Source organism: Phaseolus vulgaris, chromosome 4 (genome assembly GCF_000499845.2).
Source record: "Phaseolus vulgaris cultivar G19833 chromosome 4, P. vulgaris v2.0, whole genome shotgun sequence".
Classification (NCBI taxonomy): domain Eukaryota; kingdom Viridiplantae; phylum Streptophyta; class Magnoliopsida; order Fabales; family Fabaceae; genus Phaseolus; species Phaseolus vulgaris.
In genome coordinates this window covers 45,781,570-45,799,615 of record NC_023756.2, presented here as the reverse complement: position 1 = coordinate 45,799,615, position 18,046 = coordinate 45,781,570, and the positions used below count along the sequence as shown (strand labels likewise).

The 18,046-nt window shown below is 29.2% G+C and overlaps 1 protein-coding gene across 1 annotated transcript; it reads left to right on the top strand.

Annotated features, from left to right (window-relative positions):
• The first annotated feature begins 13,212 nt into the window (after window positions 1-13,212).
• On the top strand, window positions 13,213-17,312 carry LOC137837985 (uncharacterized). Its single transcript, XM_068647175.1, has 6 exons — window positions 13,213-14,120; window positions 14,609-14,823; window positions 15,067-15,355; window positions 15,436-15,521; window positions 15,602-15,693; window positions 16,426-17,312. Exons 1-6 carry the CDS (start codon window positions 13,821-13,823, stop codon window positions 16,671-16,673), a joined length of 1,230 nt encoding a protein of 409 aa, XP_068503276.1. The 5' UTR covers window positions 13,213-13,820; the 3' UTR covers window positions 16,674-17,312.
• Window positions 17,313-18,046: the final 734 nt, after the last annotated feature.

The following is an 18,046-nucleotide window of genomic DNA, read 5'->3' as shown; positions in this document are numbered from 1 at the left end:
CCTTGTCAATTCCTTTCTTCCAAAAGCATGGTTCCTTTAATTTCAATATTGCATAACATGCTAGATTAGACATTAGAGTTTATGAATAAAAACAAAAAGTATTAAGTTTTTGGAGGCATAAACAATTAAGATGCATTTAAGGAATAATTAACATGAGAGTGCAAATTTTGATTTCAAAGAATGCACAAATAAAGTTTAAAAAATAGTGAAGATGGATATCAAAGTAGAGTTTTCTTTTCCTTTTTAATGTAAAAAAAAAATTGACAATAAAAAAAAGAAAGAAAATGTAATTAGTAAATTGGAAATTGGAAATTGTATACGACAAAAGCCTTTACCCTGGAAGAAGAAACTAGTTGGGTCTGGTTTATTTGGGTGATTCTAAATTACTCTTGATAATTTTTGGTGATTCTAAGAAAAGGTATTTAGAATAGAAAATCCAGAAAAGAAAAATCATTCTAGAATATTTTTTTAGAACACTTTTTTTTTTTGTATGCTCTGAAAACATTTTAAAAAGACTAATCCAAAAGTTAGTTTTAGAAAGTATAAAACAGTCTTTTCCAAAATTGATGGGTGTAGGAAGAAATTTGTTGGAGTACAGAAATAAACACCCTCAAAATTATAAAAAAAAAATTAAACTAATTGTCTCTTGGGTATATGGATATGTGCATTGAGGCTTACACATACCAATTTTTAGGCAATTGCTCCCTGCACCTAATAAATGTTTAAAAATTTATAATTGTTCTTCTTTTCAGAATAATTTTATAATAGAATTAAAAAATCAAAATCTCATTTTACAAAGGAATACCTAATACAAATAATACATTCTAGAAAAATGATTTCAAAAAATAGAATTGAAAAATCAAAATCTCATTTTAGAAAGAGAAATCCAAAATATAAATAATACATTTTAGAAAAACGATTTCAAAAAATAGAATTGAAAAAACAAAATCTCCTTTTAGAAAAAAGCAAATCCAGAATACAAATAATACATTCTAGACAAATAATTTCAAAAAATAAAATTTGGAAACATTTTTTAAAAAAATTTGGAAAATAAAAATCCAAAAATATATCCTAAAAATATTATTCTAAAAAGTTTTTTCAGGAAAACCTAATCTAGAAAGATGTTTCAGAAATTCAGATCTCAAATGGATTTCAGAATGCCAGACTCAGAATAATTTTGATTAGTAACTCCACTCCTATTTAAAAATTAAAAATGACATTTTAGTCATTTCATGTGAATGATTGGTGAAGGAAACAATTGCCCCAACTATATATAATTTATATTCCAAAAGAAAAGAATCTTTGTTTTCAAATATAAAAGAGATAGATATATCACATCACATGTAGTACTATTAGAGATGAATCATGATAAGTTTTTTAACAAAGAGGTTTCAACAAAAACACTAAGAAACCTAAGACCAACCAGAGTTGGTAGAAGAAAGTAACCATGGAGGGATTAAATAAAAGTTGTGGTCAAAATTCCAATTATATTTATACGTCTGAATTTCTGTCTACTTCTTGGCATTCATCGTTTTAAACTTTTCTCTATTTAATTTTAGGTTCATTCATATGAATTTATCCTCTTCAACACTTTTTCCACTGAAAGTTCCTTCTACCAATTATCTTCTTTGGGAAATTTGGTCTTTCTCTAAGAATACCTCCAGCTAATTGCACCAAATTTTCATTCTAGACAAAAAAAAATACAAATAAACTCCAATATTGGTTTTTACAATCAATTTGAAACTCAATATAGTTTATAAATTAAACCAATTAAATTTTAATTGTTATAAAAAGGTGAAAACGATATCACTACAAGAAAATCATTAAATAAATATTAATTTTAGAAATCAAAATAATTAGTTACTGATCCGGTCGGTCATCGGTAGTCGGTGACATCAGCAACAGATAGTCACGTGGACCGTTCTTAGTGGAACACGTGGGCCAGGGAAGCAGATGAGTCATTGAGAAAGTCACCCAGGGTGATGATCGGTGATCAGGGGGCGGTGGTCAGAGAGGATGCGCGATCAGCGCCTAGATAAGCGCCTGGAAGCAGAAGGCGTGGCGCTATGGTGCACCAATCGGTCATCTGGTGTGAGTGATGATCATCGGGTTTTCGTGTTACACACAGTTAAGCTGGAAACGAAGGGTGATTCCCAGCGAGAGTGTTGCATACGAGCCTGGCGTGACAGAGTATCAGAGAAAGGAGAAGTTATGTGCTTTGTAGTGTCGTGCACGAGAGTGGCCTAAGAGAGCTAGTAAGCCAGTCGGTGATTGGTGCTCTCTTAACCCATAACGTGCATGGTGCAAAGCAGAGGTAATCGTTCACACAATAGGTAATGCCTGGTGTGTGCGCTTAGCCAAGCCACACTTGGTATTCACACTGAGGTTGCACGAGCCACCTAGTTGAAAAAACGCGCTAAGTTACTTCATGCACGGAGAACTTAGGCGCGCAACAGAGGTGCGTTTTGACCCTCAGATGGTGCCACGTGTAAGGTGAGATGTGAGTCACATGTCTCCATGTGTCATCATCTGGAGAGAGGTTAGGCCAAAGTATATAAAGGGCATTCCGCGCTCATGCAGAGGGGGTAAGATTCATTCTTGCAAGTTACCAGTTTACACACACAGAGAAAAGAGAGAATCACAGAGTGCACACGAGTCTCGCAGAGAGTCAGTTCTTAGTTCTTTATTGGTTTTGTAAGGTTGACTTGAGCGTCGGAGTGCCACCGGCCGCTAGAGGCGTTTGGTGTGTTTCGCAGGCTTGCTTGGAGTTCTTGTGGAGTTCTTGGAGCGTTCTTGCACTTGTCACGGTTGCGGAGGTGGAAGATAGAGTTCGACGAGACGAATCCTTCGACGTTTGAATCCCCGGCAAGATCAGTTACTATTTGACTAAATTACATATCATCTTATAAACTAAAAAATTATTGGTATATAAAATAATTTCTATTATTAATACAAATTTATAAAATAGTTTCTAAATTTGTATCTAATAATTAGTTACAAAAGTTTTAATCATTTCTTATTTTATATTCTAAATTAGTTTCTATTAATCTTTTAAAGAATAATTTATAATATAAAATATTAGTAGCTAAAATCTTGATAGCTAATTTAAATATCAATTTAGAAACTATTTTCATAAATTTTTATTAATAATAAAAAAATACTTTAAATACCAATAATTTATTAATCTCTAATAAACACTTTGTGGGCCAACCCTGTTGTTGGCCCGTGCTGACTGCAGTTTATACAGGACGGGCCTACACGGACCAACGGGTCAGAATAATGAATTCACCCGCACTTTTTAGTAACAGACCGCATACTGATTCAAATGATTGTCCTGCATTGCCACTCCTTTTTTTTTTTCTACAGCTAATTACATAACGCTCCAACATCAGACATTGAGCACACGAAACTCATTTATTGTCATGTCATTCTTGTGCATACGAACACCTTCTAGACCATATATTTAAGACCAAAATTATTAAGTCAGAATAAATTTTATTTAACTTAAAAACGTATATCTAAATTCACTAAAAAAAAATGAATTTAATAGATATTATTTAACAGAGGTTAATATAATCCTGGGAATGGATTTAATTAACGGAGATGTTTGGATCTTTTTGTGAGGGAATCCAAATTTTTAATCTTAATCAACTACTCATTTAGAAAAATTTGACTGTCAGGTGGGCTTGGCTTTGATTTTGCTGGGAAGGCAGTATATAATGTTGTTTGGGTTGCTGCTCTGTCGTTGTTCATGGAGCTTTTAGGTTTCTCCATATATAAGTGATTAACTGTCTGGGTAGTGCATTGCACACAGTAATAGGTCGTGAGGTACAACATTGTTTCTTTTGTACTAACCCCATTATGGTTTGTATATCTAATGAAATTTTACAATGTAAGAACTATCAAGGTGTTTCAGTTAACATGTTTTTTTGTATTGATCTACTGATCATGGAATTCTATCATTATTAAATTAATTGCATATATTTGCGTACAATATCGTACAATAATTGCGTATAATTTGATAATTATTATTTTCTTAATACTCACCTCAAGTTGTTGTTAGGTGAAGCCAACTCGTGTCGCATCGTCAAAAATTGTTCATTCTCCAATATCTTTGTACAAATATTTGCGAGTTGATACTATGCCATTTTTTCCTTGTTACATCAATAACATGATGAACTAGTTTTTGTTATCAGAACATTTTAACATAACCTTACTTGTTTCAAAATTAAAAAATTAAGAATATATACCCAATGTATATAAGAAATACATAATTGATTGTTTATATATTGTTTTCACTTGTTTTTTTAGTATGAATGCCTTTGTTATCAAATTATTCTTGATTTCCTGTTTGGATCTTTTTTGCTAGGGAACCCAAATTTTTAATCTTAATCAACTTCTCATCTAGGAAAGTTTGACTGTTAGGTGGCTTGGGCTTTGATTTTGTTGGAAAGACAGAATATACTCCTGTTTGGGTTGTTGTCCTGTCGTTGTTCATTGAGCTTTTAGGTTTCTCCAGATATAAGTAATAGGTAGTGAGGTACAACATGGTTTCTTTTGTACTTACCCATTATGGCTTGTATATCTAACCTAATAAGAATCAAATATTACAACGTAAGAAGTATCATGGTGGTTCAGTGAACTTGTTTTTTCTTTTTCATTGATCTCCACAATCATGTGACAATAGAAAACTATTAAACTATTACTATAGTAGATTTTCTTATTATGTTTTATTCAAAATTGTTTATTCTCTAGCATGTAGGGTGGTGGTCACCAACCACGGTTATAGGCGAGGATATGGAAGAAATAGTTCAGTTTGTGTATAGGAGATATATACTAGTATATGGAGACTTTCTCTCTCCAAATTACAAATTTAATTAGGTAGAGATCCACTAATCATGAGATTCTATCATTATTAAATTAATTGCATATATTTGCGTACAATATCGTAAAATAATTGCGTATACGTACAATATCGTAAAATAATTGCGTATAATTTGATTATTATTATTTCCTTAATACTCACCCTCAAGTTTTTAGGTGAAGTAAGGATTGTCGAAACAGAAACCATAAAGTGTAAATTGCAATGAGTTCATAAAAAAAAAAGTAAAGAATTACGTACCTTTTAGTCTTCTATTTCCTCAGAGACTCGCAAGAACTAGAACTATATCATGAAGTAAGGATTGTCGAAACAGAAACCATAAAGTGTAAATTGCAATGAGTTCATAGAAAAAAGAGATTAAAGAATTACCTACCTTTTAGTCTTCTATTTCCTCAGAGACTCGCAAGAACTAGAACTATATCAAGAATCGATAGATGAACTAAGGATTGTCGAAACAGAATGCACTGAGTTCATAGAAAAAAGAGAGTAAAGAATTACGCACCTTTTTAATGAAAGACTTAGAAGAGAATGTGTTAAATTTGACCCCTTAAATTTTTAACAATGGACAACATATTTGTTGGTTTTAAGAAAGAGTGAGTATGTGCCTGAAGGAGGAGGAGGGTGTCACTATGTTTTCTAAACAGACTTTCTAGAAGATTTTAAGAACTTCTGATGAAAAATTATCTTGAAGGTTATAATTTTACGTTTGTGGAATGATTCTTTTAAATTATTTTGTTCCATAATCATAATTAAAAAATTATTGTAGAATTATTAAAATAATTGATTCAAAATAGTTGAACATTAATAATTAATTTAGATATCAATCTAAAAACTATTTTTTTAAAATTTTTATTAATAATAAAAAAAATATTTTAAATATCAATAAAATACTATATAATTTAATTAATATAATGACTTTTTTTTTCTAATCCCAATCCATGAACATTCTTGTAACAAATTTAGTACCCTATTCTTACTATTTGGCTAATGCTAATAATTAAAAGGTTTGAACTAGCTTTGCATATGTTGTCTTCTTGTTACTTAACTAAGATGTGCTTTGTTGAATTTTATCCTAAAGCAATTTAGTATTAGTGTCTTATATAGATGAGGTGAGAATTGTCAAATACACTTTACACAATTATTGTAGATAAAGCTTTAAGAATCTATCTTTGAATAATATTGCTTTCAAGAAAATCTTTCTCTACAAGGAAAAGATAAAGGAAATCTCAACTTTTTTTAGTATATAAAAATATCTCCAAATCGATAATACAAAAATAATGTATCTCTATCCATTGCTATATTGTAAATTAATTATATAAAACCTTGAGGATGAAACTCTTACTTTCATAATTCGATCTCCCCTTATTAAGAATAAATATTTATTTATTAGAATTTTAATTATAAAAAGTAAACATCTATCTTATATAATGTAATATCAATATAATATCAATATATATATATATATATATATATATATTATCCAGATGAAATTGGCATGCCACAAAATTATATTATGTATACATGTGTTTCTTTTTGGTTTTCAAAACCATGAACTTGCAAATTAAAAATAATTAATAATATAATTATTCTGGTCGAAGACTTTTAAAAAAATTATCAATAATAAGATTTGTTATAGTTATTTTTTAATATATTAACATAACTACAAATAACTAAAAAAAATTATTAAATAAAAATTAATTTTAAAGATAAAAAATAATTAGTTACTAAATTAATTAAATTAGATGTTATTTTAGATGCTACAAAAATTATTGGTATCTAAAGTAATTTTTATTATTAATAAAATTTGTAAACTAAATTTTAAATTGGAATTTAATTAGCTACAAGAATTTTAGTCACCAATTTTAGAATCTAAAGTAATTGATAGCTAAAAACTTATATAGTTAATTAGATACCAATATATAGTGACTAATTATAATTTTTTTAAAATAAATTTTTATTTAATAACAGTGCATTTTTATCTATCACTGTATATAATAACTATGCTAACAAGATTTAAATATAAAGTTGTGAAAACTATCCTATCCTTAGGGTTAACAATTAGCAACAACATTATGAATGTGTTGAAAATATGCTATGTGGTTGTCATATGTATGCTTGTAAATGTTGTGATTGTATCTTTAGCAAGACATTGACACACTAAAGTTTAACAACCCTAAACCAAAGCAAAAGAGTATATTTAAGGGTCCCAACCATTTGATAATCTGAGTGATGAGAGTCACATGTCTGATTCCAATTTGAGCATGTGTAATGTAACCCTTCCTTTCTATCATTGTCCTTTCTTCAGTTTTTGTGACAAACCTACATTGACACAATGCTTGGGGCCACCATTTTAATTCCTCTGCCACACATTATTTTCCTCTCTATTCACCATACCATCTATACTTTTCTCACTCATATCTTATCTTTTCTTTATGATATGAAAATAGATTTGTGGGCTATGCCTTACTCACATAATGCACCAACAATTAATTAAGACTATAACCTTAAATAACTTGCTTAAGTAGATGTGTTTTGGATCTTAGAATGATATATAAATTAACATTTTACATAAAAATTCACTCAAATATTAAGTTTGTTCTTTTTAGTGATTGATTCTTACTAAGATGTGTTTTTTTTTTATAAAAACTTTCATGTTAGACATTATTATGTAACTTGACATCTCAGTTAGGTTGACACCTCAAGTAACAACAATCATCTGTCATCACATGAAAAAAATATTAATATTAACAAAATTAAAGAAAATACAAAAATATGGGGAGAATATACCAAAATCTATATGTTAACAAAAACGATACATAAGTAGACTATACTTATTCATAACTTGTTAGCACACGCATTTCTTCACGAAAAATATGAGTAATACTAAACCTAATTTTCCCACAGTAATTCAGACAAACTAAGAAATGGACTTTAACAGACTTATAAGATAAGATTTGTATTCACTTATAAACTATGATATGTTATAATCTCTAGTCGATGTAAGATCTCCAACAATTCTATTGGTATATTTTATAATTAATTTAATTTTTTTTATTGATAAAGAATAATTAAATAAAAAAAGTATTGGAGTGTTCATCAATATACAATCAGACTTGAGGTACAATGTTAGATATTAATATTTTAAAATATTTTTTTCAATCAATGTCCTATTTTACTATGTAAATAATTTTAAACAACAATTATTTATAAAACCTACTCTTCCTAAGAAATTGTATGACAGGATTTTTTAACTTTGAACAACTTTATTGAAGATGATCAAATCAAATTTAATGCACTATTTAATGTTTTAAGCTTATTGAACTTTATTTATATACATATTTTAAATGAAAACTATTAACAATTCATTATAAATCATTATAAGTACTAATTTTAGTAAAGTTGTTGTAAAAATTAATAAATGTATCATATATATTAGTTTATAAATCTGTGATAGAATAGTCTCTTTCATACTGACCATAAACCCTAAAATAAATAAAAAAATATAAGATTCTTTAAATAAAATGTATGTAACATGTTAAGAAACAAACTGTGTTTCTAAAGACTTAGAATTAGTCTAAGGATTGAATTATTTTGCACAAAATGGGTCATAGATTTAAATCTTATTAATGTCATAGTAGAAAAAAACTACGCTTTTTTTTATAAAGGAAATTATTGATTTGACATGAAAACTCATAAAATACGTAAATGCATTGTTTTAAATAAAATAAATAAATTACTTATAATTGATTGAGGATCAAAAGTTTAAATATTAGAAAATATATATTCATTAGTGATGACTTTCGACGTTGCTCTAAGTTATTTTTATTACAAGAATAATTACACAAAGTCTTAATTTACTTTTTCTGAGTTTCTGTGTGTGATGATGGCAGTTTTTTAAGATATTTTTGTAACAATCCACTGTAAAAGAACTCATATATTTTATTAAAAATTAATTGTTAGTAAAAATATATATTTTGATTTCTTTTTTATGATTTGAAATCTTGTTTAAAACTTAGAATCTATATTAGCATATTCTGTTTTGAAAATTGTATAAGATCTACCATTAATGGAGATGAGAATAATTATAAATATATGTAATAAATGAAGGAAAGAATGTGCAAGTTGTTTAAGAAGTAATTGTGCAATTGAATGAGATTAGGTTTATATAGAAATGAAGGGTCCACTTTGTTTCTTTTTCAGCTTCACTCAACACCAATGAATGCTTACAACATCCTAAAAATATACTAGAAATCCATGGAAGCTGTCAAAAAGATGAAGAAAGATGAAGAAGAAACTTAGAAAATTCATAAAGAAAAAAGAAGAAAATCTTAGAAAATCACAGTATGCAATGATATATCACATTCATGGCTGAAACCATGTGGACCAGTTCATAATCGACAAAATTAACTTTTCCTGTTTCAATCAATTTTTCTGATGAGGATTATTTTCTATATATAATTTCAACATTTTAGTTCAGTTTTTTTTTCTCACAAACATATTTACATTAAGTAACATTTTTTTTTATAAGAAACAATATTACTTAAACTGACACAATTATTATAAAATTACTTTGTAAAATTATACTTTTTAAAATATTTCTAATAGTTATAATTTTAAAATGTAAACTCAACATCATTAAGTAGAATGAAATTAGTCTACGTGTTTAGTAGTTGGTACCCATCTTCTTTCACATGCAATTAAACATTAAAAATAAGTATTTTTAAGAAAAATTCAAAATCATTTATTATATTTTGAAGAATAAACTATTATATTTTATCCACTAGTTAACTTCTTTTTAAAACATGATAAGGATTTTGGTAGCTGGCGAGGCCAATCAAGCAATCACCTTTGGCCCATAAAACATATTTAATTTTATATTTAAAATTAACTTTAATGTAAACTATATTATTTATAGTAAAATTATCTTTATAATATATATATGTGTGCATGTCTCTTAGTAAGGAGATATGATGTACTCTTTTCCTAGAGTGTGTTGTGTTTTTTCTTGATCTTACACTATTTATAAGCCAAGTATGCTCTTATGTTTATAATTTTTTTTTTTTGCTAAAATTAAGGTGTAAATCTTAATTTTTTTCTCATATTATCATTTATTTCATTAATTAATGATTATTTCATTTTAATTTTTTTTAAGAGTTTGTCTTAAATAAATTTTTCTCATCTAAATATGAGATTATATTGGTTAAATTTTAAGATGAATATTGGATTGACTCTTCGCAAGCTTCTCCAAAGGAATGAAGAGGTTCTACCTATAGAAGATACTCGATACTCAAGTCAACAAGAGCATACAATTTTGTGTATGTGAGTATAGTATAAAAATGAGTTGGCATTACTCACTCTGAGTGATTATCTAATTATAAACATTTATGGGTTTAGACCTTTTACATTGATTTTTCTAAGTTTTAATGAGATGTATTTAGTCTTAATGAAAGTATCATGTCAAAAAAATCGAACTTTATGTATCAAAATCAAATTATTCTATAATTTACACAATATAATCGTGGATAATCTACTGTAAAATCTATAATTTTAATGCAATCAGGATTTGTGCACGTATTCTGGAATATTTTGTAATATTTTTGCTTTTAATAGCACAAATATTTGTGGGTATGATGGAAGATATAGTATAAATTTGTTTAAGGGAGTATATTTATCCATATTAATGAGGATAATTTTGTGATATTTTAATAATGGTAACACCGTAATATGTGGTTTCCCTCACTTCATTATGAGTCCTCTTGAGGAAGATGTTTGGGTCATTCCTACCACAAACCGATTTGGTCTAAATCGATAAGTATCCGATCTTGGGTCTAGACGGCACACAAATCTCTTTCAGAATATGTATTTATTTTGGTTTGATTATGAAAGATATATATGTTCAAACTTATTTGTCCATATTTGTATCTTAATGTTTTTAATTAGTCTTAAGCGACAAGACTTATTTAAGGCAGGTCAACATTCTATTCATAACTATATCTCTTTAAGGTAGGTCGCATTACAAGAAAATAATTAAATAAAAATTAAATTTAGAGATTTAAAATCATTAGTCATTATATCAACTAAATTAGATACTGCAAAATTATCGATATATAAAGTAGTTTATGCTATTAATAAAAATTATAAAATAATTTCTAAATTTGTATCTAACCATCAACTACCAATGTTTTAAGCTATTAACTACTTAATGTTCTAAATTAGTCTTTGAAGACTAATTTAAAATCTAAAATATTAGTATAAAAAACCTTGGTAGTCAATGGTTAGACATCAATTTAGAAACTACTTTATAATTTTTTTTAATAATAGAAACTACTTTAGATACGAATAATTTTTTTAGTTTATAAAACAGTTTCTAATTTAGTCAATATAATAGTTAATTATTTTAATCTTTAAAATTAATTTCCATTTAATAATTTTCGTGTAGAGTCGAATAAGCTGTGAGGGTGCTTCGTAATAAGTGAAACACTTGTTTTAATTACTGGAAGAAATCAGGTTTAGAAATTTTTATATTTTTTGTAAAATGAATGCTTGTGCTGATAAGCTTGTTAACTCAGGATTTATTAGATAACAATTTAATTGATATAATAAACTTATCTAGTCTTTTCTTATCGTTAAAATATGAGTTTCTATATAAACAAATATAATATTTTCTTATTTTTTTTAAATAAACCCTTGCATGGGTAAAGTAATAGTTTGTTTACATTTAGCAGCAAAATTTTGTTGTTAAAGTCATAAACAATATGATTTAAAATAGAGAGATTTTACAATAATTGTGGTTGAAATAAGTGAGAAGGTAAAACAAATGGTGATGTTTATTGTAAAAGTGAGTGGCAGGCATGAAGAGATGGGATGGTTAGTAATTTAGTGTTTTCTTCATATGTTACACCTCGCACGTGTCCCACCTACCCATCCACTGCACGTGTCAACTTCATTGTCTTTCCCTGACCAACCCAACCAAACATTATTTTCTAACTCCATTCTTTCATTAAATGTTATTTCCAAAATATTTTTATTCTTTCAATATATCTCATAATTAGTGTTTTTTTTAATGTGTTTTCATATTTAGATGAATGTGAACATTTTTGTTAGGATTATATTCTCAATTTATTATTTGATTTTAATGACTTTTAAAATGTATATTCACTTGATTGTGATTTTTCTTTACGATTATAGGTTTGGTAAAAGCCTAATTAATTAACCTTTTCAACATACTTTACACTTTCCCAAGCTTTATTTTATCAAGGTATTTTTTTTCTCACATAATTTTAGGTTAAAATGCTGTTTAGCATGAAAAATAATAGAAAATCAATATCTTATACATTTGTCAAAAAAAATATATTTTTATCACATTTTAAATTGTATATATATTTATTTAATCAAGTATTTTTCAGTATAAAATAAATTTCAAACCATGTTATTCAAATAATATAAAATGTTACTCCTTTAGGTGACGATACTCATCAATAAAATAATGAATTTCATTGATTTTATTAAAATTTTAAAATAATATTACTAAGATACTAAATTTATTTTCATTATTAATGACTTTTGAAACTAGTTTATTTTCATATATTGTTATAAAATGTCTTATAAATAAATCATTTAATTCTTCTAAATTATGTGTTATATTAAAGAATAAGAAACGAATACTTACTTTATATAATGTAATCAAATTATTTAAACAACATTATACCATATGATATAGGAATATTCTTTAGAGAATAAGATTTCAAAACATACATAGCATATAGTATAATAATAACAAGGTGTCTTAAATAAGTGAGACTTTTTATTTGTCCTTTGTGAAATTTGGTTTTAAAACCAATCAATTTTACAGAACACAATCTTAGTAATTATAATCAATCACATCTTGCATACAATAATTATTGTATAAATGTCATTTATTTTATTATTGCATTCAATCCTTGTTGATATACTATAGAGAGTGACACTATTTGATAGTTTTATTTAGACTCAAAGATTTGACATTTTTTGTTTTTTTAAATCACAAAGACTTTACCAATATTAATCTTATTTACTATATTGTTTTTCAATTTTGCTTTTTTATAAAATAAAAATGTTATAAATATTTATAAATTTTTCATATTATTGAAAGAATTTTTTCATATAAACTATTTCTTTAAATAATTAAAAGAAATTATTACTAATTGACAAAAAAAAGGGAAAAAAAACATTAGTTGTTACCAGACACCAAATAATAACAGTTGCATAGGATATCATATGTACCAAGTTCTCAACTAACTCCTAAATTTATCAGAGTGTTTTTATTAATAAGTATTTTTCACAATAATCATGCTCCTAACCCCACCAAATTCAGCACATGATATTCTCACTTATGGTGGTACCCAGTTTCTATGCACCCATTCTTCTCTGTTCTAGTGTGGTTCAAGAAGAAACTTTTCTTCCCCTCTCTCTGTCTCTGTTCATTACTTCACGCATATATTCCTTCAAATTCATTCTACTTTCTCTCATCCAATCAATCAAGCTACCCTTCCTCTCTTCCCTTTCCCACATTCTTTGATCCTCTTTTTCTTCACGCCAACTCTCTTCTGGGTTTCTCTCATCTTCAGATTCTCATCATCATACCTTCACTGCTGTTATCTTTTAATTCCTTATTGGTGTTTGGTTGCTGAGAAACTCCCACAAAATAATCACTGTTCTCGTGTATTGATCCTCTGTTTACTCACAAAATCTTATTTTTCTGTGTGTAGAGTCTAGAAAGAAGCTCAGAGTACATGACCCTCTTCTGAATTTTGCTTTTTTTTATTTCGTACTTCATTTGAAAACTAAAAAAGACTAGTTTTTTTTTTCAATCTGGGTCTGGTTGTCTTCTTCTTTTCTTAAAAATATCATATTTTTCTTCATTTTCTCTGGGGAGTTACTTTGTTGAGAGTGGTGGAAAATGTTGGGGACGGCTTTGCAATTTGGAGGTGTTCGTGGTGATGATCGATTTTACATTCCGGTGAAGGCAAGGAAGAACCAGAATCAGCGTAAACCGGCTCAGAGAGAGAAAGGTGGTGAAAGTGAGGGTGCTGATTCAGTTTCAGAGAGGGAACTTACTGCTTCTGAGAATGGGAATCCCGATGAGTCTTCATACTTGTTGAGCAAACCATCTTCTTGCTCTTCTGTAGAGCCTGCTAACAACATTGATAGGTTTCTGGAGTCCACAACTCCTTTAGTCCCAGCTCAATATTTTGCTAAGGTTGATCTCATCTTGTCCATTATGCATCTTTTCCTTTATGCAATTATGCAGTTGAGCAATCTTCTGAATGATGGTTTTTACTTTGCTGGACTTGGAGAGTACAACAATCTCCACTTAGTGTGAATTTGCAAAATCGGTTTTGGTCAAAATTGAGTTTGAAGTAAAGTGATTTATGTTTGAGTGTTTTTATTCTTTAAGCAAGTTAGTACTAAAACTCGGTATGGATTTCTTTCTCGAATGCAAAAGTTGCTTCAAAAAATCAATTTTGAACCAAGAATCAATTTGTCAGAATGAACTAAATTGTGAACAGTATAATGTTCGCTGATAAATCATATTGTAATCTTGGATGTTTCTACGTTAACACCTAAACAAACATTTGTGTTTTGGTCTGTTTTTCAGTTCGTATCTGACTAACAGTTGATGAATTTCACTCTTTTTTCACTCAGCTTACTTACTCTGGACTTGCTTTTGTTATGTTGTGGGTGTAGACAACAATGAGAGGTTGGAAGACTTGTGATGTGGAGTATCAATCTTACTTTATCCTAGATGATCTCTGGGAGTCGTTTAAGGAGTGGAGTGCATATGGAGCAGGAGTCCCTCTGGTACTTGATCAAAGACAGTCTGTTGTTCAGTATTATGTTCCTTATTTGTCAGCTATTCAGCTATATGGTCGATCAGATAAGAAGTCAAATACTAAGCGAAGGTATTAACAATTTTTCATCTCAATTATTAGAAACTTCTTAAACTTGTATCCTTTCTTTATTCTCCTTCTTTATTTCTGGCCACTGATTCCTGTATGTTGTCAATGTGGTTCTGTATATGTGAATTAGTGTTGCAAATTTAAAAGTATGCTAATCCATTGCTTCATGTGTTATTGTATGTTTCTCTGAAGAATGCACTACTGCGCTTTAGTATGTAACCGTGTCTCATTTTCATTTGGCATCAGGTACTCCAGTGAAGACAGTGATGGTGAGTACTACAGAGATTCAAGCAGTGATGGAAGCAGTGACAGTGAATTTGGAAAAAGGACTGAACTTTTTACAGCGCAAGGAAATGGTCAATATTATAAAGGTGATCCTTCTATTCAACTGAGCCGGCTATCTGTTCATGATAAGCACAGTAGAATGCAAGAGGGATTTTCTAGCGATGATAGTGAAACTGGGAATCCTCAAGATCTTCTTTTTGAGTATTTTGATCACGATCCTCCTTATAGCCGTGAACCATTGACTGACAAGGTTAGTGCTGCTTTCAATTAATGTGGCTTTTTTGCTGTTCATGTAAACAGTCCATATTATATGTTTTTATATTTGGACAGATACTTGATCTTGCAAGGCACCATCCTAGCCTCAAGTCACTGAGAAGTTGTGATTTATTGCCAGTTAGTTGGATGTCTGTAGCATGGTGAGAATACTTTGATTTTTTGCTTTAGTAACTATTGCTGCATTTTGTGCTATAATACCATTTTTTATGGTATCTTTCAGGTATCCTATATATCGAATCCCCACTGGTCCAACGTTAAAAGATTTAGATGCCTGCTTTCTTACATACCATACACTGCATACACCCTTGACAGGTAATCATGGAACTTTAACCTTATGTTTGATCTGCAGTGGCATTGTAGTTCTTACTTATCATAATGCCGCTATCAAAGGTGCTTGTTAGTTTTTGTTAGACTTGCTCATGCATTTTAATGTCAAGACTCGCCAATCATTTGGGCTCATTATTATTAGATGTACTCATTCATTTTAAACTTATTTTCTCTTTACCTCTTTACAATATCTCAAGAAGTTAAAATTATGAAAACAGTATATTCTTTTTTAGGTAATCAAATATGAAATAGGCACCTACATAGTTTCTCAATCCCAGACACTGGCACATAGCAGCCAGTCTAAAGCTTTAGGTGTAGATTATAAATGCTAAATATTTCAAAATTAAAGGCTAATTCATAAGTAATAATCAAAAGTCATATATATTAAGGCAAACACATTAAGCATACAAGGAATCAAATAAGCAGTAGGGGCCAGATGGGATTTGGTTGAAATGTATGTGAGTGAAACAGAATGGTTTTTGTCCATAACCTTTTTTAATCCACTTTCTCTAAACCAAACAGAATCCCTGAAATGTCATTGCTACATTATAGTTGAGGGTAATGATGGTTTTCTGAAAGTATTTCACAGTTGTAGTTATGAATCTATGTACTGCAATTGTTCTGCATTAGTGCATTTCCTCATCTTTCATCTTTGATAAGGAACAATTTGTCAGTGTTCATTAATATTTTCAAACTTTCTTTTGATTAATTTTGCAGGAAATGGAGGTACCCAGGGTCCAATTTTGGTTTATCCAAATGACATGGATGGTGTACCAAAGATTTCTTTACCAACTTTTGCAATGGCTTCCTACAAGTTAAAGGGGTCTATATGGACACAAAATGGAGTTAGAGAGAGTCAACTAGCAAATTCTCTCTTGCAGGATGCAGATAACTGGTTACGGCAGCTTCAAGTGAATCACCCAGATTATCAGTTCTTCAAATCACATGGCACATACCACAGGTGAACCAAATGAGATGACATGTCATTACCTTCTGATGGCTAAATCCTAAAGCTGTTAGCCTTAAATTACTGTGTTCATTGCTCAATTCAAACTTGGTATGGTCCATCCATCAATAGAGACTGATGCCGTTGGCACTTCTAATGTGGATTCCTGTTACACATGCTTAAGCAGCACAAAAGATGAGCTGGTCTCAAGTGAAGAGTGAAAAAGAGATTGCTAAAGTGAAAAAACTAAAGAAAAAGAAAAGAAAGAAGAGATGGATAAAGTGAAAATGAAAAAGAAAGAAAAGAGTTTTTGTGTGGAGAAAAACTGTCACATAAGTGTAAAATTCTTATGGAAGGGGAGAAAAAGCTCAACAGGAAACAAAACAGGTTTGCAGGGGAGGAATATGTGTCGGGATTAAGCTAGATGATCCCAAACTTTTCAGCTAAAATAATGATTGAGCTTTTAGTCTTAAATATATACTGGTTGTTATGGTATGTTGTGATTTAGAAAAGAATTGATGAAATATGTAATTTCTGTATGACAAGGTACAATTTTGGATCCAAGTCAGTGTTTCTGGTGAACACCTTGTTACTTGGGTTTAAAAAAAAGTGTTGTGATCTTGAGATGGTAATAATTAGCTCTATCAACGTTATATTATTTGGACGAGTATGAATTGTGGCCTTGGCAGTGTCATGTTTGCTTAGGACTAACTGGGAGAAATAGTTATTTTTTCCCTCAAAGATTTGCTAAAAATATTATTAGGAAATAAGATGTTACCCGATGAAATATTGAGTGTGTGAATAGGCACATTGGAGCACCAATGGCCCCACCCAATGAAATATTGTTCAGTTTTCACATTTATGAATTTAAAGATATGTGTTGGGAAACTCAATGCATAATGCAAATTGATGGTGATGCTGCAAAATCATAAATGATTGGCCTTTCTTTCTTGCCAATAAAATTTAACTTGATAGCATGTGTCAATTTTTAATATTGACTTTTGTTCCAACCAATAGTGTTGGATCTGCACTAGAACATTCGATTAGTTGTCTTTGGGGTGTATTTATTTTTATTTATAGTTCTTCTGTGTGTGTCGTTAGGATTCTACTATGCTTTGTCTTGGTCAAGGTTCTATTGTTCTTCATTTCTCTTGTTTTGTCTTAATTTCTTGATTCTTGACGTTATTACTTTGGTTTAAGTTTTTATGAAGTGGTAAAAGTCTTGATATTGATATTGAGGTCATTTTAGTTAATAATGGCAGTAGTTACTAATTTCTGATGAGGTATTAAGTGTTGTAGTGATGTGATAGATTATGTCAGTATCTCAGCGAATACACAAAATATTTTGACAGTAAACATCTTGGGAGTGTTGAGTTATAAATGGAGAGATTA

Bases quoted from the DNA above. Each gene is read 5' to 3' on its own strand.
- LOC137837985 (XM_068647175.1), top strand. From the start codon at position 13,821: ATGTTGGGGACGGCTTTGCAATTTGGAGGTGTTCGTGGTGATGATCGA. The intron at 14,824-15,066 runs GTATTAACAATT...ATTTGGCATCAG, and splicing joins AAGTCAAATACTAAGCGAAG to GTACTCCAGTGAAGACAGTG. The intron at 15,356-15,435 runs GTTAGTGCTGCT...ATATTTGGACAG, and splicing joins GTGAACCATTGACTGACAAG to ATACTTGATCTTGCAAGGCA.